Below are 20,677 nucleotides of genomic sequence, written 5' to 3'. Positions count from 1 at the left end.
TGGTTGAAACTAGGGATAGACCGATATGGTTTTTTCAGGGCCGATACCGATATTTTGGTCACAACATATTGGTTTTGGCCGATAGGGGCCGATATTTTGTACATTTAAAGTTTTGAAAGATAAAGACAATTTTTGACACAAATCTGGTACTGAACATGTTAATTTTTGTTTAATACTTAATGGCTGGCTTGCTGGCACCCTGTGGTGGGTGGCCCGCTGGCACCCTATGGTCGGTGGCTGGCTGACTGGCACCCTGTGGTGGATCGCTGGCACCCTGTGGTGGGTGGCTGGCTTGCTGGCGCCCTGTGGTGGGTGGATGGCTGGCTGGCACCCTGTGGTGGGTGGCTGGCTGGCATCCTGTGGTGGGTGTCTGGCTGTCTGGCACATTTTGGTGGGTGGTTGGCTGGCACCCTGTGGTGGTTGGCTGGCACCCTGAGGTAGGTGGGTGGCTGGCACAGGGGCTGTGGGTGGCTGGCTGGTACAGGGCCTGTGGGCGGCTGGCTGGTGCAGTGCCTGTAGCTGGCTGGTACAGGGCCTGTGGGTGGCTGGCTGTCTGGCACCCTGTGGTGGGTGGTTGGCTGTCTGGCACCCTGTGGTGGGTGGCTGGCTGTCTGGATCTCTGTGGTGAGTGGCTGGTTGTCTGGCACCCTGTGGTGGGTGGGTGGCTGGCTGGTACAGGGCCTGTGGGTGGCTGGCTGATACAGGGCCTGTGGGTGGCTGGCTGATACAGGGCCTGTGGGTGGCTGGCTGGTACAGGGCCTGTGGGTGGCTGGCTGGTACATGGCCTGTGGGTGGCTGGCTGCCTGGCTGGTACAGGGCCTGTGGCTGGCTGGTAAAGGGCCTGTGGGTGGCTGGCTGGTACAGAGCCTGTGGGTGGCTGGCTGGCTCGCTGGTACAGTGCCTGTAGCTGGCTGGTACAGAGCCTGTGGGTGGCTGGCTGGCTCGCTGGTACAGTGCCTGTGGCTGGCTGGTACAGGGCCTGTGGATGTGGGTGGCTGGCTGGTACCGGGCTGCTGTGGGTGGGTGTATGGCTGTGATACACTCCCACGAGACTAGTCCCGACTCCAGACGAGGCTGTCCAAGGTGAGGGAGGCAGCCTAAGAAGGCAGAATGACGTCACAAACATTTCGGAAATATCGCCCAGTTCCAGGGCCGATACCGATATATCGGGGAAAGTGCATATCGGCCACCGATAATTGGTCTATCCCTAGTTGAAACCCCTCTTGGGTTTGTATTGCTGTCTGTATTCTATGGGAGGAGATTTCCACTTACCCAGCACCTAAGATCCAACAGGAAGTACAGAGAAATACACTCTTAGACAGTTGTCAGCAGAACAAGTATGAAACTGAAAGGTTTAATTTCTTGTTCCCTAAGCAACCATATCATTTTTTATTTCTCAATACTTTCTATCCTGGTGAAAATGTCACTAGGATAAATAGAGAAGGTAAATCTCCCCTTCTCTGTACAAAAATAAAAAAAGATTGTTTCTGTAGCTATATTTTAATATTAGAATTTTTCTGTATATGCATAATTTTCATGGAAAATGTATATGCTTGGCTTTGTGTTGGCTAAAATTCATCTGAGGTGAAAAAAAGATCAAGAGGAATCTTTGTGTCTTGGGAAGTACAGCAGCTAACTATTGGTGTTCATAGGTATCAGCTTCCATTTTTTATCTGATTAACATCTAACAGGTTATATTTGGCTATCACACATCATATTACTATATCTCTAAATCTTACACAGGAATGTAAATTCTAAAAGGAACTAAAATACCATATCAGGGGTGTCAATGAAATCAGTGGGCCTGTGTGCAAGATCATGAGTTGGGCCCTATTGCTTAATAAAAAAAAAATGTGGTGTGCTAGGTGTGCCACAGTGAAGAGTGAGCATGGTTTTCATTGTGCCAAGAGAGTTTCTAGGATTGTAAAAGACCTGAGGCACCTTTGGGCACAACAAATGAAAGAGTAATGCAGCTCACATAGCACGCCATGACAAATAGTGAGTCTGGCCAAATTGTAGTAATGGTGGAAGGGGCTTAAAGGGCATGGGTAAAAACCCAAAAGCCTTCTTGTACCTATAACATTTACTTAGATTGCTGTGCCACAAGTAAGAATCTCACAAACATGTATAAATCTCAGCACAATCATTAAAAAAAATAAAATCTTCCATTACATACTGCATGATTTTGTGTATACTAAAAATTGACAGAGAGCTAATACCTTGTCTGAGCCTACCTTAAAGACTAACTCAAAATAGTCAAAACGACCTAACTACCAGCAACTGGTCAGAAGTATGTAATGTGTTATATAGTGCAGGAGTATGTAATCTACAGTATAGTGTATATATAGTGCAGAAGTGTGTATTGTACAATATAGTGTATATAGTTTAGGAGTCTGTAATGTACAGCATAGTGCTGGAGTCTGCAATATACAATATAGTGTATATAGTGCAGGAGTCTGCAATGTACAATATAGTGTACTGTATATAACGCAGGAGTGCGTAATGTACAATATAGTGTATATAGTGCAGGAGTCTGTAACGTACAGTATAGTGCTGGAGTCTACAATATAGTGTATATAGTGCAGGAGTCTGCAATATACAATATAGTGTATATAGTGCAGGAGTCTGCAATGTACAATATAGTGTACTGTATATAACGCAGGAGTGCATAATGTACAATATAGTGTATATAGTGCAGGAGTCAGTAACGTACAGTATAGTCCTGGAGTTTGCAATATACAATATAGTGTACTGTATATATAGCGCAGGAGTGTGTAATGTACAATATAGTGCAGGAGTCTGCTATGTACAATATAGTGTACTGTATATAATGCAGGAGTGCGTAATGTACAATATAGTGTATATAGTGCAGGAGTCTGTAACGTACAGTATAGTCCTGGAGTCTGCAATATACAATATAGTGTATATAGTGCAGGAGTCTGCAATATACAATATAGTGTACTGTATATATAGCGCAGGAGTGTGTAATGTGCAATAAAGTGTATGTAGTGCAGGAGCCTGTAATGTACAATATAGTGTATATAGTGCAGGAGTTTGTAATGGTGTTTTGTGCATCACCGTGCAGACATGCCCATTCCTTTCAAATGAGATGCAGCGGATACAGTCACAGCTCCCAATTTGACATCCGTGTGGGTACGAGTGCACAGCCCCGTATGCAGATCCCTGTGAGTTCAGGGACATACACCTGCATCCAAACAGATGTCAAATCAAGAGAAGTGACTGTATCCGTGCAGCCGCTGCTTCCTAATTTACATCAATGGGACTACCTGCCTCGGTGTTCTGTCAATCCCTGGCAGGTAAACATGGCATTGCATGGGTGTACATTGTAGTAAACAAGGCCTTACTATGTTTTTTTTTTTTATTTATTTTTTTTACATTTTCCGTTTTTTTTCCCCATTTATTTTTAATATTGTTGACTTTTTTTTGTGAGGGAGGAGCTTTGGTGATAAATTAATAGAAGTTTCTTTACAGAGACTTCTTGTTCATTCACAAACCAAAGCATAGTAGACACAGTTTACAATGTTTCAGTGATGAATGAACACAGTGAGTGATCGGTACTGGGAGAAGGGAAGCCGGCCAGCAGCTCTGCAGGGAGGAAGCGCCTCAGGGTCAGGGAGGTGGGGCCCAGTACAGGGGGAGTTGGATTTTCAGAGTTAGATCCCTTCGTGGCCATCAGGTGCAGGGGAGCCACAGATGATCGGTGCTAGGGGGAGCACATAAGCGCGGAGGGAGGTTATTTTAAAGGACTCTTCTTTGTGTGCATTGTGTGTTAGAGCACAGGGGGCCCCACCCCCTTTAGGGCATCGCACACATTGCACACATGGATGATATTAAAAGCAAAATGCTTTTCCTTTTGATGATATGTTTAAGATAAGTGTTTATAGTATGCTGGCAGCAAGGAATTTTAGTAACTGTAGAAGAGACAAGGTATTTGAAGGCATGTCAGAGCCCGTGATAGCTTCTATAAATGTTGGTTTTTTCTAGCTTACTTCATGAAACATATATGCAGTTTTACTATGGAGAGTGCATAAACACGAGTTGTAAATTGCATGATAAAAGCTCGGCGTTACGTAAAACAATATAAGCAATAGCTGTTGATTTGATGGGAGCCTATTATCAGTTGAGCTGCCAGTATAAATTCCATTTCATCTCCTAGAGACATCTTCTCATCACAGGTGGCCTGGTCTGCTGTAGTTTTGGTCATCTGCAGTTAAATAACAACTCATAGCTACCAATCAGGATATATTCTACTGATTACAGTAAATGGAAAGGACACCAGAGGAGACTAGAATGTATGTAGGTAGATACAGATAGCTCTGTTTTCTGAGGAAAGCAAGCATGATTTATTATATTGATAGTTTGTCAGGTAGGCGTTAGGGAAATATTAATGTGTAGGTTTATCAACAGTTTTTCGCAAGGGCTATAAACGCCATTAACGCAAAATTTTAAATATAGTTTGTAATTGCTGTACAATGGATTGCATACAATAGTGGAAGCTGAATATGTATTATATTTTAATGCTGATTTTTTTTTTTAGGGTATGATTATTTTATTTATTTTATTATGTGTTATATTGTTTATATGTGTGTAAGGCATTGTTCCCTCTGTGAGAGTGGCATCAAACGTTTTGAAATTGTTGTATGCTTTTGTACAATGAAAAAAAAAAAGGTTTTTATAGATGAAAGCAACATTCACAACCATGAATTCAGATGCTAGCTAGGACCTTGAAAACTCATTGCAGTGTCACGTGCATTGTGAAGGTGTCACTTCTTACACCGTACAGAGTAGAAATGGAAATACCATGGTAAGGGCAGAGCTTGCACCTTAAAGTTTATGTAAGGTCCAAAAAAAAAAAAACCTACTCGTGACAGGGAGCATATTTCATGTAAACATTAATCCCGATGTCACTACAATATGCCTTTTAATATGCGGTATGGGAGTTGTACACAACCATTTATATAGAATGCAACAGAATTGAATACATGAGAGTCACACTCCACCACATAATTATTTGCATAGAGGCACAGATAATTGTAGGTAACAACTTTGGCAATTTTTTCTCCCCTGGTGCAGGAATTGCGGATTTATTTTCTGACCTCTTCTACTGTTTAAATACCTTCATAAACTTTGACAATAATTTAGATTAAACATGGCCAAGAGAAACTTGCTTTAACAGTTGTTTAAATGTAAGGTATTTTAACTGGAATGAATGAGAGAGATATGCATTTTGTATGCTGATTTTTTGCTGCTTATAGTGTTCCAAAGGCAATTTTTTTGCTGTGCTTTACACATAGGTTAAACACATTTTGCATTGTACAAAATTCCAGTTATAGTCAGCAATATATGCAACATTTATAACAACTAAATTTCTGTTCTCTCCCTCTAGCACCTGCTTTTGATTACCGAGACCTACCTGCACCAATTGCTGAAACTGATCAAACAATTACGGTTCTCTTAAGGCCTGCACAAGGAAGAGGATCTCCTGTAAGGTAAATTTCCCTACCTTTGTTAGATATGTCTTTTTAACTGTAGGCACTATTTTTTCCATAGCATTAACATACCCTGCTATGTTTTACCTAGAACATAGAATCAGTGACATCAATCACATCCCTCCTTATCTAGTTTAATTTTTAAAAAGACATAAAAGCAGGGTCATGTTTAAAACTTATACTAGGCGTACAACAATCAAATCCTTTTCCTGTGAATGCAGCAAGGCTGTGGGTGCAGAAAATGTGCAATGGGCTTTAGGGCTGTAGAGGTGAATACTAGCTTTGGATAATGCTGGTTATTAATATTGACCTCAGTAGGTTTGCAGAGCATTCTGACTCATTACTGGAGTGGAGACTGTATGTCCTGTTTGAGCTAAAATGGCAGATTTCTACGTAATGCGACCACAACAATCTGGGCAAAACCTGGAATTGCACACAGCTGTCCAGTATTGAGAAAGTACTTGCATTATGTCATAGGTGTCATAGTAAATAATTAGGGTAGAGCTCGCACAGTGATGTCTAGCCAACACATCCGAGTACTGAGTGGCAGCGATCGATGTAAGTGTCAGCGGCTCATTTTTCTTTGCTTCTATATGTTTGGATGGGTCTGGATTTTTGATGTCATACTGCTGCTATTGTTTCTCATTAAAGTTATTACTACACTTTAATTATTGCCCATGGTGTATACCGAACAACAAGCAGAGTACTGCCCCCTGGAGGATGTAGATTGTGGTCTGCATTTACTACCACTATTTAAGCTACTTATGCTGCACATTGATTGGGCAGCAATAACGGCAGTGACTCTTTTTCGTGTGTAGCGACAACTTTTTTCAATTTTATAGGCAGTAAATAATTGGGACATTACCCCACTTCCCCCTTTATGGGGTCTTCCCACTTGCTGAGAGCCTGGTTTCAGACAGAAGAGGCAATTACATTTTCACACAAGGTGTGGAGCAAAAACATCTGATGCCAAGGCCCAGAAAGGATTTTGCAGACTGAAGCCTTTGCAGTCCAACGAGTAATACAGCTTGCCTATGGAAAACTTGAATTCTAAGAATTGCTGAACTTCATCTTCATTGAGATGAAATAAATGGAGTAGAGGTGAGAATGTGGTGAGGACCAGTGTTTTTCGAAGAGAGGCGAGAAAGGAGTTGATGTGGAAGGCATAGCTTGAAAGACATGGGATTAATCTTGAATAAATCAAAAGGTTGGGGCTATATTAGCATCAAACAATATTCAGTCATAAGTGTTCGAATATAAGTACTGTGCCAGAATCAAGTGCCCATTAATGTTATGAGGTACTCCTTCAATTTTCCTTCTTATCACTCCACCAATGTGCCGTATCCAATGACCAATCCCTCCGTGATCACACATGTGACTCTAAAGAAAAGTGCTCACTCACCAGATAACCATGACCTCTTATAAAGAATTGGAAGGTGGGATTATTAAATGAAGAACGTTGGCCTAGATACACTAGAAATCTGTTGTGTGAAACATTATTCCTAGCCAGTTTTTTGCTCTCAAATGGATGCAGCCCTCCCCACTTTCAGTGTGCCAGTGGCAGTTAACCAAGTTATTCCATATGAAATGTTCATCTATGAAAACAGGGTTTGCTCTCAGAAGTGTAATAAAATCTGGGATGTGTGGTGTGCATCTACTTTTACGTTAACCACTCCGGAGATTAAATACCATTTTTCTTATAGCTCCTAAAATATGCTGAGAGCAATTCTTCCATGGGAATATGTTTTTATGTTAATTTAAAACAATACACTGAATCCAGAAAACACCCAATTGTTGTTTTCTTTGCATGTATCTGAATTTATTGCACCACTGCTGTATTTAATGTACAGATCTGATGCTTTATACAAGCATTTACTTATTATAATGTGATTTGGATACTCTGTCGTACCTTTTAGCAATAAACAGAGTTAAAAAAAAAAAAGGAAGGAATAAGAAGGTTACAGTGTGCTTTCTTTTCAAGAGAAAACTCCACTCTCCCTTAGCCTCCACTTTCCAGGATGTCAGGAATATTACTCTCAATCTGCTCACCACAACACCATAAAGCCAACAAAGGCTAACAGAGAAAACCTAATGGCGCAATGTTTATTATAACATTTGACCTTATTCTTTATAAGAGGTCATGGTTATCTGATGAGTGAGCACTTTTTTTTTATCACGGAGGGATTGGTTATTAGATATAACACATTGGTAGAGTGATAAGAAGTAAAATTAAAGCAGTACCTCATAACATTTATGTCTGAGCATTGATTTCCAGGTGGAAATTTGTTTCAAAGTACCTGGTCAATGTAAAGCTGGTTCAGTTAAAGTGGTTTCAGAGCATCTAAAGCGTCCAAGGTTTCCAGAGGCCAGTTCTTGGGATCAGTGCCTTTTTTGGTCAGGGCAATGATGGGTGCCACCAGAAACTAGTAACTAGAGCTGCATGATTCTGGATAAAATGAGAATCACAATTTTTTTGCTTAGAATAAAGATCAAGATTCTCTCACAAATTTTCTTTCTCAGCGTTACATTATCCCAAAAATTGGGCTAACTTTACTGTTTAGTTTTTTTTTTTAAATTCATTAAAGTGTATTTTTTCCCAAAAACTGCGTTTGAAAGACTTCTGCGCAAATACAGTGTGATATAAAAGAGTGCAACAATCGCCGTTTTATTGTCTAGGGTCTCTGCTAAAAAATAAATATGTAATGTTTGGGGGTTCTGAGTAAATTTCTAGCAAAAAATACTGATTTTAACTTGTAAGCAACAAGTGTCAGAAAAAGGTTTAGTCTTTAAGAGGGTAAACTGCCCTCACTTACAGACGGAAGTTAATTCCTTTCAAGAAGGAAATTATATGTAGCACTAATCCCATGGGAGCGGCTGTGTGTGGGTTCCCCTGGGTTACCATTAGCAACAGTAGACCATTCTGACATGTTTCCAAGTGTTTTCACCTCAGACAAGGACCAGTCCAGTTTGTTTGGTTTTTATTATTTTTAGGAACTTGGATAGGAGAAGGGATGAGTGGGATACTCCAATTAAACTGAACTATGCACAATATGCTGGGACGATATAGAAAATGCTGACTGACGCTGGTTAACTCTGATTGACGCTGGTTAACACTGTTTGAGCTAGTCATGGCTAGGCCGCTTACCTTACTTTGCCTTTAACTGTGAAAGAGTCCTTTTAGCTTCCTAAGGCACTCCTTTCCTGAGGTAGCTGTCCTTTATACTAGACTGCACTGCTGAGCAACTTCAGGGCCCTTCCTGGCGCCCCCTTTACCCCCTTATCTTCAGGGCTTAACAACTTGGCACCTCCTTTACGGTATCACTCTGGGTTAGCTGACTTCTGGATCCTCTTGGCCCCTCTGGAGTGGTCCCCTCTCTTAGGCAGACCCCTGGGCAGATGCTTAAGTACTCATGATACTGTTTTTCCAGAAGTATTCTGCCCAGCAGCTCCACTTGGTCAGCACTTAACATTGTAGGGGGGGGGGGTGAATCGAGATCGCAATTTTTTTTATGATTAATCGTGCAACTCTAGTAGTAACCGATAAATACTGTATATAACAGTATATATACATACATAATAAATAGCATTGTAATACCGCCTGTATGTGCTGACAATGTTTGTGGCTGGAGAAATAGACAAAAACGTAGTCAAGATACACCACCAAACATGCATAAAGGAGATCTCAAAATATTTAATTAAGTGGGTTTTGGGATACCATGGGGGGCATTACTAAACTAAAGGGCATTATGAGATACTTATGAGGAATTTCCATTCACCTTTTTTTCTTTAGTAAAACTAGATTCTGCCCCCCCCCCCCCCCCCAGGTCAAAACTGGATAAAATCTGGGCTCCATGCAGCGATTGAATCATTCAGAGATGAGAGACAGCAGCTACAGAGGTGGCATTCAGGTCCCGGTAGTTTATACAAAGTGTTAGGGTTCCATCTTTCCAGCCATTGATATGGATTTCTGGTCAAGCCTTTTTATAAAACTTTCTGAAATATATTTAAACATGACGTGTGTTGGGAACTGAGAGTGACTAGGCTTGTCCTTGCCCCCTACTAATCGAGTGTTAGTGAGTTTTTACCTGGTAGGGAAGCAAGTGGTAGCTTTCAGAACAGGAATTTTAGCTGTCTAGAGTTCAGTTTTAGGGCAAACAGATATATGCTCTTTCTTGTTTATTAATTGACTGGTTTGCCAAGATCTGAGATGTTTTTTTTTACCACAGAAAAGTGTTATGCTTTTTAACATACATGTTTTTTTGTTTTCAGCTTCTATCAGGTTCTGGTTGAGGGTGAAAACTCCGGCCGATCTCGGCGTGAGCTTGCTGTTCCGGGCTGCTTCCCGGCGGCAGGTGGATATGAAGAAGCAGAAATAGAGGGTGCCACTAGTTATGTAGGAGCAGAACTTCCGCCCAGTGAATTGCCTCGGGACACTCCCTTTATGGTTGGTGACAATCGAAGCTATGGAGGCTATTGGAACCCCCCACTTGATCCCCGGAAAGGTTATCTCATCTACCTGCAAGCTGCCAGCCATCATCGCGGGGTAAGTCTAGCAGACAAATGTGAGCTAAATTTAATTATTGTAATGCTGAAAGAAGGCCTGTTTATGCATAGGTACTAGGAATACACCTAATAAATGTATTTTACCATTAAGCATATGTTGCTTTTTTTCTTTATAGGAAACACGTCTAAACTGTGTTAGGATTGCCAGGAAAGGTGACAACCAGATTTATTGTTCCAAAGTGTTATACATTTTTCCTTTACATCTTTTTTATCTCATTTATTCCACTATTGATTACTGCACCACCTCCTGCAGTCTCACTTATTTACATATTCCTTCTGCTCTCTGTGATACTGTCATGCATTCTTTTGCCTTTCAAACCTTCTATTGATGTTTTGTCCAATTAAAATAGTCTTTATCCTCTTCTTGTGTTATGTTTTGCAGTCTATCTGTTCTTTTTTTTACTCTTTCTGTATTGACATCCTGCTTTTTGATCTCTTTTTATCCACCAAATGTCTTGCGTCATTGTTTTTATTCAATCTTTGCATGTCATTTTAAATATCTTCTGGTCGTACCTTCATATCTTATATGTTATTTTACTTTGTGGTAGCTCCCTGCAAAGACAGCCACCGCTTCTCTATGGCCCCACAGCATTCAGAAGAGATGGGACTTGTGCTTGGTATCTGTGCTGGTGGGTTGATTGTATTCATCGTCCTGCTTGGTGCTGTCATTATCATTGTACGGAAGGGGTACGTACCTAGATATTCTTAAGTGTATGTTGAGTGGCGCAGTATATTGCACTGATTTTTTTGTTTTTTTTTGTTATAGTATGTGATGTTTCTTAAACGATAATTAGTACATTGCATTAAGTTCTCAATCTTTCCTTTTTATCTCTAATGCTACCAGAAGAACTCAGTTTTCTTATGCTTACTATCCGTAAGTATGACTGCAGAAGTCTGACAATAGCACATAAAAATTAGGGCTTACCAATTTGGACAAAAGCTTGGAATTTACATAGTAAACTTTGTTAAAGCCATGAAAAAGGTCTACATGGGATACCTATGAATAGCAATGTAGATAACTTACTCTCTTGCTAGTTTTGTTTAAATCTAGGGCATACCTTGCTAGAAGACTTTATATTTAGCAAGCTAAAGTCTCCTGGCTTGATTGGTATACATGACCTTTCTTTGGTAGATGAAGGGATATCGTTTAACTATCCATTTTTGTTTCCCAACCATATAAATTTCAGGTAATATCAAGAATCAAGTACATTTTTCAAGGCTAATTTACACTTTGTGGCATTAGTGATGGGAGAAACACAGCATGTTAATTAATTACTGAACTATTTCTTTATTTTCACAGAAAACCAATGGGTTTGACAAAGTCTGCCTTACCAGTGCGGCATGAGAATTCCTGTGTTGCAGTTCCTAGGGAACATGCCAAGATCACAGACCAACCAAAGCTATTGCAGGAAGAGGCAGCGCTGACGTTCCTACATAACTATGGCTCTCGAGGTGAGTCCACTCGGTCAAATACTTTAGCAGTTGCAGATTTGACAGATAATTTTGACTTTGCATTAAGAGATTAACTTTTGGTGCAGCTTATAAAGTAAAATAAGTCCAATGTTTTATAAACTATGATTGTTTTTATACTGTGCTGACTTTCCATTGATTGAGAACACTGAAAAAAGCAGGAATTTATTTGCATTTTCATATTTTCAGGGGAGCAACGTGTTGGCTCTGTGACAGAGTCAAGCAGCCTTCTTGGCGGGTCACCTAGAAGGAATGGAGGCAGGAAAGGCTCTCCCTATCACACTGGGCAACTACACCCTGCTGTACGCGTTGCAGATCTTCTCCAACACATAAACCAGATGAAAGTTGCAGAGGGTTATGGATTTAAACAAGAATATGAGGTATAGACTATAGAATTATCATATCACTGAGAAATGCCATTGATAGGTTACATCTGTCTTGTTAAAACATCCTTCACCTTGGCTGTTCCTGAGAATAGCTCTATCTCGAATGAATCTCCCATGCCGTGCAGAACACAGGTCTTCTAGATTATCTTTCAGAACAGGCAGAACATGCCCTGCAGAACATTTTCTGTTATAGGCAGAACATGCTTTGCAGACCTTATTTTAGTACAAGCAAAGAATAGGTGTCACAGCCCTGCCCCTTTGTAATCAGAGTATAGCTTCAAGTCAATTAAACTGCTGGGATATTGATCTACTCACTTAAGTAGCAGAGGGGGTTGTTAATTTGTTTCAGCTGCTTTGGTGTTAATTAAATTACCAACAGGTGCACTAGATGAGCAATAATGAGACAACCTCCAAAATATGAATGGTTTTACAGGTGGAGGCTACTGACATTTTCCCCCTACTCATCTTTTCTGACTGTTTTTCACCGGTTTAGCATTTGACTAAGGTCAGTGTCACTACTGGTAGCATGAGGCAATACCTGGACCCTATTGAGTTTGCACAGGAAGTCCAACTCCTCCAGGATGGCACATCAATATGTGCTATTGCCAGAAGGTCTGCTGTGTCTCCCAGCACAGTCTCAAGAGCATGGAGGAGATTCCAGGAGACAGGCAGTTACTCTAGGAGAGCTGGACAGGGCCGTAGAAGGTCCTTAACCCATCAGCAGGACCAGTATTTGCTCCTTTGTGCAAGAAGGAACAGGTGAGCATTGCCAGAGCCCTTTAAAATGACCTCCAGCAGGCCACTGGTGTGATTTGTCTCTGATTAAACAATCAGAAACCGACTTCATGAGGGTGGCCTGAGGGCCTGACATCTTCTAGTGGGCCCTGTGCGCACTGCCTGGCACCGTGGAGCTCCATTGGTATTTGCCATTGAACACCAGAATTGGCAGGTTCGCCACTGGTGCCCTGTGCTTTTCAAAGATGGGAGTATGTTCATCCTGAGCACATGGGACAGATGTGAAAGGGTCTGTAGAAGCTGTCGAAAATGTTATGCTGCCTGTAACATCATTCAGCATGACCAGTTTGGTGGTGAGTCAGTGATTATCTGGGTAGGCATATGCATATAGGGACGCACAGACCTCTACAGGCTAGACAATAGCACCCTGACTGCCATTAGATATCTAGATGAAACCTTTGGACCCATTGTCAGACCCCATGCTGGTGCAGTGGGTGGGTCCTGGGGTTTCTCCTGGTGCAAGACAATGCCCAGGCCCCTGTGGCAAGAGTATGCAGCTAGTTCCTGGAGGATGAAGGAATTGATACCATTAAATGCTCATCTGACCTAAATCCAATAGAACACCTCTGGGACATTATGTTTCGGTAGATCCGATGCCATGATGCTATGAGGAAGGCGTAAAGCCGAAACGCGTCAGTATTTGTCATGTTGTCACCGCTATCCATGATGGAATAAAGAATTTTACTTGGAAGAAGCCTTTTCGTGTGCCGGCTTTATTCATATAATGTCCGATGCCATCAGGTTGCATCTAAGTCTGTTTAGGAGCTCAGTGATGCCCTAGTTTAGATCTGGAAGGAAATACCCCAGGACACCATCGGTTGTCTCATTAGGAGCATACCCCAACGTTGTCAGGCATGCATACAAGCACGTGGGGGGCCATACAAACTACTGAATACCATTTTTAGTTGCTTCAATGAAGTTTCAGCAAAATGGACTAGCCTGCTGCATCATTTTTTCACTTTGGTTTTGGGGGTGTCTTTGAATTTAGCCCTCTGTAGGTTGATAATTTTCATTTTCATCTAACGATGTGGCATCCTTTTGTTCCTAACACATTACCCAGTCCATATCAGTATAGATATCCAGCATTATTTTTTTCCCTATTGAGATCTGATGTCTTTTCAAAGTGTTCCTTTAATTTTTTGAGCAGTGTATATGAAAATGGATACATTCTGCATCGTGCTGTGATGATTGCATATTTCTAAAATGAAAATACCAATCCCAGAGTGAGGCCTTAGTGGGAGCAGGCTGGAAATATTTGAAAATCAATGTGGAACATAATAAAAATGATTTGACCATTGTTACACTTTATTTTGCCAAGCCAGAGTAACCCTGTAGATGTATATGAACAATACGTTAGGAACAATGATGTTACACACTCTAACTAATATTCAGCTTCTCAGTGTTAAGACAGCCTGTTCAGTTTAGGAAAATGGTGCCTTGCACTGTAAGCAATTAGACTATGAGGTATAAGGCCCCTTTCACACAGGCGGACCGTTCAGATCCGCCTGTCCGTTTTTTTGGCGGATCTGAACGGTCCCCCGATGCATCTCTATGGGGGATCGGATGTCAGCGGAGACATGTCCGCTGACATCCGATCCGATCCATCAAATCTGGACGGATGGAAACCCTATTTTCCATCTGTCCAGTGGATCGGATCGGATCGGATGAGAGCGGACCGACGGTCCGTTCCCATCCGATTTCCCCCATAGAGATGCATGGGGAACTGACAGCTGTGTCTCCGTGCGGAGAACAGCTGTCATCCTCCTGCTCAGCGGGGGATCGGCTGCTCGATCCCCTGCTGAGAAAAACGGAATCCGTCCTACGGACGGATAGTGTGAAAGGGGCCTAAAACTGCTGTTTTAGGGTGGAATTGCTCTTAGTGTCTAATTATAATAATTTAATGAAAACAGAACTGCCTACTATTTTGCATGTCCAAAAAAAAAAAAAAAACCTAATTATTTTACGCTTACTGAATCAATGTTCATTACTGTATATTTCAGAGCTTCTTTGATTGGGATGTGACCAAGAAGAAGGATAAAGGGAAAGGAAGACAAGAACCTCCACCAAACTGTATGTGGCATAGTTTGGGTATCTACTGTTTATGTGCTGGTCCCAGAATTGATGGTTACAACTGGCTAGTTTTATTTTCAGATGAGAGACATCGTGTCCGGCTCCACCCTCTTCAGGCAGAATGCAGTTCAGAAGAGATAAATGCCAACTACATTGATGTAAGTATTATAAGTATGTAATTTGTACAAGTTGTGTGGAGCAGCACCTAGAATTTTTTTTCTGTGTACTATTATGAAACTCCATTACACAAAGTAGAAATGAAAAGTAAAAGTGGTACTTCCAGCAAAAATAGCTCTAGAAATAGCAGCTTATACAGACTGTAGAGTTAAAGGATAACTTCACCTTTTGTTACATGTTACATCCGTATTAAAAGTGTAACCTGTAACATGTATAACATGTAACCCCCCCCCCCCCCACAAGTACCAACAGCCTCTGCAGCAGCTTGCTTGTAGTTCACTACCAGGGCACTGTTGAGCACTCTAGGTAGTTCATTAATGCTTTCTGCCAGTGTGTAACTGCCTGCTTGTATGAGGTACGAGCAGACAGCTTACACTGACAGTCTGCATAAGCCCTGCATTGCACCCACGATCTGCTGATTGGGGGTGCAAAGCTTTACAGGCTCCCAAAAAATAAAAAATAAATGTACATTTTTTTACTTGCAAAAAGTTGTGCATTTATTATTATTTTTTTTTTTAAAAAGGTTAACTTATCATTTAGGTATGCAACAGGGACATACCTCCTTCCGCTCTCCTAGCCCTGTTCAGACCATCAGGCTTAGACGGATATACTCAGCATGTGTCAAAGCATACTATCTGGCTTTTTTGTTAGAATATATCATGTACTGAGTATTTATTTTATATAGGCTATTAAAAAATATTTACATAACAATGCAGTTCATAGATACAGTGCTCAGCATAAATGAATACACCCCTTTTGAAATGTAAGATTTTAATCAATATCGCAATGAACACAAGAACAATTTCCAAAATTTTGATAAAACTGAGTTTTATAGAACATTTGTTTATCTCAATAAATGAAAGTAAGGTTAATAATATAACTTAGATTACAAAATCTTCAGTTTTGCTCAAATTAGTTAATGCAAAAATAAATACACCCCACAACAAAAACTACTACATCTAGTATTTTGTGTGCCTTCTGTGATTTGTAATGACAGCTTCAAGTCTTCTAGGCAGGGAATGAACAAGTTGGAGACATATTGCAAAATCTATATTTTTAAATTCTACAAGAATTCCCCATAGGTGTTCTATTGGGTTCAGATCAGTTGACATACTTGGCCACTGAATCACTTTCACCCCGTTCTTCTTTAGAAATGCAATAGTAGTCTTAGATGTGTGTTTTGGGTCATTGTCATGTTGGAAAAGTGCATGACGACCAAGGGCACAGAGTGATGGCAGCATCTTCTCTTTCAATATAGAGCAGTACATCTGTGAATTCATGATAACATTAATAAAATACAGCTCTCTGACACCAGCAGCACTAATGCAACCCCACAGAAGGACACTGCCACCACTATGTTTCACTGTAGGTACCATGCATTTTTCTTTGTACTCACTTTTGCGACGCCATACAGTTTTGAAGCCATCAGTTCCAAAAACCTTTATCTTGGTCTCATCACTCCACAGTACAGAGTCCCAGTAGTCTTCTTTTTCAGCATGGGCTTTGGCAAATTCTAAGTGAGCTTTTTTGTGCATGGGCTTTAGGAGAGGCTCCCTTCGTGGACGACACACATGCATGCCATTCCTCTGCAGTGTACGCCGTATTGTGTCAGGGGAAACAATCACCCCAATTTGGCTTTCTACATCTTTAGCTAACTGCAGTGAACTTGCATGATGATTTTCGTCAACCCTTCTTATCAGAACAGATAGGTTCACGCTGCTCAAAGGTGAGCCGGATCCAACGGCATAATCTCCTCCATGCAGGGTGCTCGCCCAGTCGCAGCTGTAACAATCAGAGGAAAGGAAATCCAAATGGCTCCACACCAATACTGACATCCATGTAAAATCATAAAAAACATAAGGAGCATAACATGTACAAGCAGGGGAGAAATGGCTAATGCGTTTCACACATAAACTGTGCTTTTTCAAAGACGAAGGCTTTGACATGTTGTGCTCCTTATGTTTTTCATGATTTTACATGCATAACAGCGTTTTGGATCCCAGCATTGATGTGCAGCCCTTTGGAATTCCTTTCCTCCTCATCAGAAGACATTCCTGTCGAAGTGTTAACTTCTGTGGACGGCATGGACGTCTTTGTGTGATGGTTGCAGTTCCAACATTGTTAAATTTTTGTATCACTTTTGCTACAGTGTTCTGACTGATAAGTAAAGCTTTGCTGATCTTCACCTTTCTTGTGTAAAGAAAATATTTTCTTTTTTAAGCCTTGTGACATTTCTCTTCCATGTGGTGCCATTGCTGACAGCATGAAATGGGAATGGGTTTTTTTCTTGTGAAGTAACACCCTTTTATAATCATCTGTCCGCTGGACACCTTGTTTAATGAATAATTAGACTCACCTGTAGTTACATTCTTGTTAATTAGGATTTTGTTGTCTTAAATATAGATTTGCTCCTAAGACTTTCATTGGGGTGTATTCATTTTTTGCAACATGGTCTTGAATTAATTTCTTAGGAAAAATACTTTTTCATGTGTGCAAATTAACAAATCTTGGTTGCAATCAATGGCCCGCATTTGTGGGAGTATTTTGTAGTCTAGTGTCCAATAGAAAATGTTGATTCTGAAAGGAAAGTAAAGGTTTTCTGACAAAACTGTTGGAGTGTACTCATTTATGCTGAGCACTGTATATGAAAGTAAACAAATTGCCCCATAGTGTGTTATTTATTTCCTTTTAATGACAGAAGCACTTCACTAGCACAGCCTGTCAGAGTAATATACTGTGCTAGGGTTGAAGGGAATCCGACCCTGTCTCTGTTAACAAAGGAAAATGTTTCTTGTGGCATTTCACTTGGCGTTCCAATTTTCTGCTTTACATTTCTGGCGGCTATATGACTGTGCTATAGATGAAGTCATTTAGAATGAAATAAGTTAGCTGCCACTCACTGGTAAAATTAAAATATAGACAATATTATGTCTGGAATCTGGGCCTCCTGAAGTTATAAGTGGTAACAAAAATGCATTATATTTATGTTAATTATCAACAGAACAGCCAATCCATAAAAATAGGCGTGTAGAGGTAAGGATAGGTAACTATGCACTGACAATGCTGTGTAAATGCACTCAGAATACTGCCGCGTTTTGCACTATTCTTTCTATCTGCACACCTTGATTGTACGGCACAATGGACTATTATGACACTCTTCCATCACAATTAACATGCTTGTTTGCCAAAGTACAATAGGTTGCAGCTGCTTTGTCCGTACTGTGTGCCAGCACATTTAAGTTTATGTTCTATGTAACACTTTGGAATGCTGAACCTTGAGCACAAATGTAACGACTATTGTCCTTAAATTGCCTGCATTTGGACCAGACTGTTATCTATAATATCCACTAAAATACACTGGATGTGTCGTGTACCATTTGGAATGAACACTGTTTTTGCAAAGTAACTTCAATTTTCATTTAAAATGTGTTGTGAATGTTTTTTTTTTAGAAAATAGGCTGGCTCCTTGGTGAAGAACAGTGTGTGTTAAATGATAAACAGAGGCCCTCATCATGATTTGAAGTCTAGTGTCAGTTCATTATCACATAGAATAAATCTCTTCTATGTCTATATCCAAGGCTTCAGATGTGAGCTTGTGGGGTGCCGTAATGCTTATAACATCCTGTGGGCACTAGAGTGAAAGAATGAGATTGTAATAATGGGAAAACATTTTATAACTGTAACAAATGGTGGCTGTTTGTATTGTTTATGTTGCCTAGGTACTAGATTTATGATAACCAGTTTAAAAGCCTCATCCTTTTATTCTAGTTTCATGTGATTTTTATTGCAAAAATAAACCTAGTAAAGATTAAGATAAGCAACGTAAATATAGTCAACCAAAGGTTGCCTCTGTATTTTACAGTCCACTTTTTAAAGAAAAAATTTTTGTATATTCTTCCATAGCTGAAATGGAACATTTGACTTTTCCGACAGCAACCAGATAGGGAAAAACTAAACTGTTCTTCTTGCCAGTCTACACTTGGCACTTAACCATGTGTAACTTAGTCACATACAAAAACCTTAAAGCCTATAAACAGTAACCTTACCATTAAACATTATCTTGTTTTTCTACCTCAAGACTAGCTTTTACATATATAATATATTCATGAGAGAAATTCTTTCTTAAGCTGGTCATACATTGATTGAATTTTGTCTGGTTCCTGATCAACCTGTCAAAGTTTGCTTTGTGGGTGGCCCTGTCGGTGCCCTCTTGCCTGACATCCTTCTATTGAAAAATCAAATTAGCCAGGCAGAAAATTAGTAGATTGTATGTGCATCCAGTCACATGCAGCCGCTGTTTGGGTCTTCTAACAACCGCTAGCTCTGGCTGCAAAAATACAATAATTCCAGTGGGAGATTCGCCATCTTTGCTATTTAAAGGATGCAGGATCTTTAGTCTTTCACTATGGGTTTTATACTGCTACCTTAAGGTGTCAGAAAACTGGCAAAAAAAAAAAAATTGCAGGAACATCCCTTAAAATAGTCCTATCTATTCTCAGCTTGGCACAATTTTTTGCTAGTGTATGTGGGTTATGGACATATTCCTTCTACTGAGAAAAGCATGCCTTTTTTTTTTTTGAAAGTTTTTCGAACAAGATTTCTGGCTGAACCATAGCTGCTAGAGCTCCATTTTGTAGCTTTTGGATTAATTGGCTCCTTAGCCAAGCCTTTGGAAGGCTTTACCCAGATGATGCCTTGAGAAGATGGGCCTGTAATACTGCTTTGGGTACTGGAATTTGCGTGGACACTCACTTTAGTGTGGTGCATGGTGTTGAGTAGGGATGGGCGAACGGTTCGGCCCGAGCATGAGTTTGGGCCGAACATTTGCCTGTTTGGCTGTTCACCAAACACCCAAATTTGCAGGTTGTTCGCCCCGACAAACACCCTGCAATGTACTGAGCGCTGCACAGTGCATTCTGCGCCCTGCTTGGGCAAAGCCTTGCCCAAGCAGGGTGTAGTGTAAACTAGTTGTTAAGAAACAGGGTTTGGAAGCTGGCGGCAGTGTCCTTAACAACTGATGAGTCATCAGCTGTCAGTGGGTTTTGCTGCTGACAGCTGAACAAAAAAAGTGACGGTAAAAAAAGTAAAGAAAAAAATGTCATGGGGTCCCCTCCAAAATCCATACCACACCCTTATCCAGTCATGCAGCCCGGCAGGTCAAGAAAGGGGGGGGGGAGCGCCCTCCCCCCTTCTGAACCATATTGGGCCACATGCCTTAAACTTGGGGGGGGGGGGGTGTTATCCCCCCCCACCCCAAAGCACCTTGTCTCCATATTGATGGGGACAAGGGCATTTTCCTGACAACCCTGGGCTGTGGTTGTCGGGGTCTGCGGCCGGGGGCTTATCGTAATCTGGAAGCCTCCTTCAACAAGGGGACTCTCATATCCCGCCCCCCCCCCCTTATGTGAATGGGTATCGGGTTACTCATTCACCAAAAAAGTGTTAAAAAGTAATAAACACAAGAGGCAGTTTTTGACAAATCCTTTATTAAAAAATAAAAATAGTGTCCTTCGATGTAAATCCACCATCAATCACGGCACCCGCCAGACCCGAAAAATGAAATAAATGAAAAGTGCTCTTGCCTCCTGGGAGGCCTCCCACCATATGCTCGTTCTGCACTTTGACATTTCTTATGTAGGCAGGGGGTAGGACCATCTGGCTATGTCACCCAGTGGCACTGCCCCTTCTGACGACACGGACTGGTGC

General features: G+C 41.0%; 1 protein-coding gene across 3 annotated transcripts in view; it reads left to right on the top strand.

The window, feature by feature from the left end:
* Window positions 1–20,677, top strand: part of PTPRU (protein tyrosine phosphatase receptor type U) — a 231,435-nt gene that overhangs the window by 153,685 nt on the left and 57,073 nt on the right. For 2 of the 3 annotated variants that reach the window (XM_082245604.1, XM_082245605.1), the window contains exons 11-19: window positions 5,408–5,510; window positions 9,780–10,053; window positions 10,190–10,226; window positions 10,622–10,760; window positions 10,918–10,947; window positions 11,374–11,525; window positions 11,733–11,923; window positions 14,725–14,794; window positions 14,876–14,952. In XM_082245604.1, coding sequence (XP_082101730.1) covers window positions 5,408–5,510; window positions 9,780–10,053; window positions 10,190–10,226; window positions 10,622–10,760; window positions 10,918–10,947; window positions 11,374–11,525; window positions 11,733–11,923; window positions 14,725–14,794; window positions 14,876–14,952 — 1,073 coding nt within the window. The remainder of the gene's footprint in view (window positions 1–5,407; window positions 5,511–9,779; window positions 10,054–10,189; window positions 10,227–10,621; window positions 10,761–10,917; window positions 10,948–11,373; window positions 11,526–11,732; window positions 11,924–14,724; window positions 14,795–14,875; window positions 14,953–20,677) is intronic. The other variant, XM_082245606.1, reaches the window with a different exon arrangement.

Source organism: Pelophylax lessonae (assembly GCF_965119305.1).
Source record: "Pelophylax lessonae genome assembly, chromosome: 2".
Classification (NCBI taxonomy): Eukaryota; Metazoa; Chordata; class Amphibia; order Anura; family Ranidae; genus Pelophylax; species Pelophylax lessonae.
Note: the sequence above shows the minus strand (reverse complement) of the source record. Positions and strands in the feature narration are given on the sequence as shown.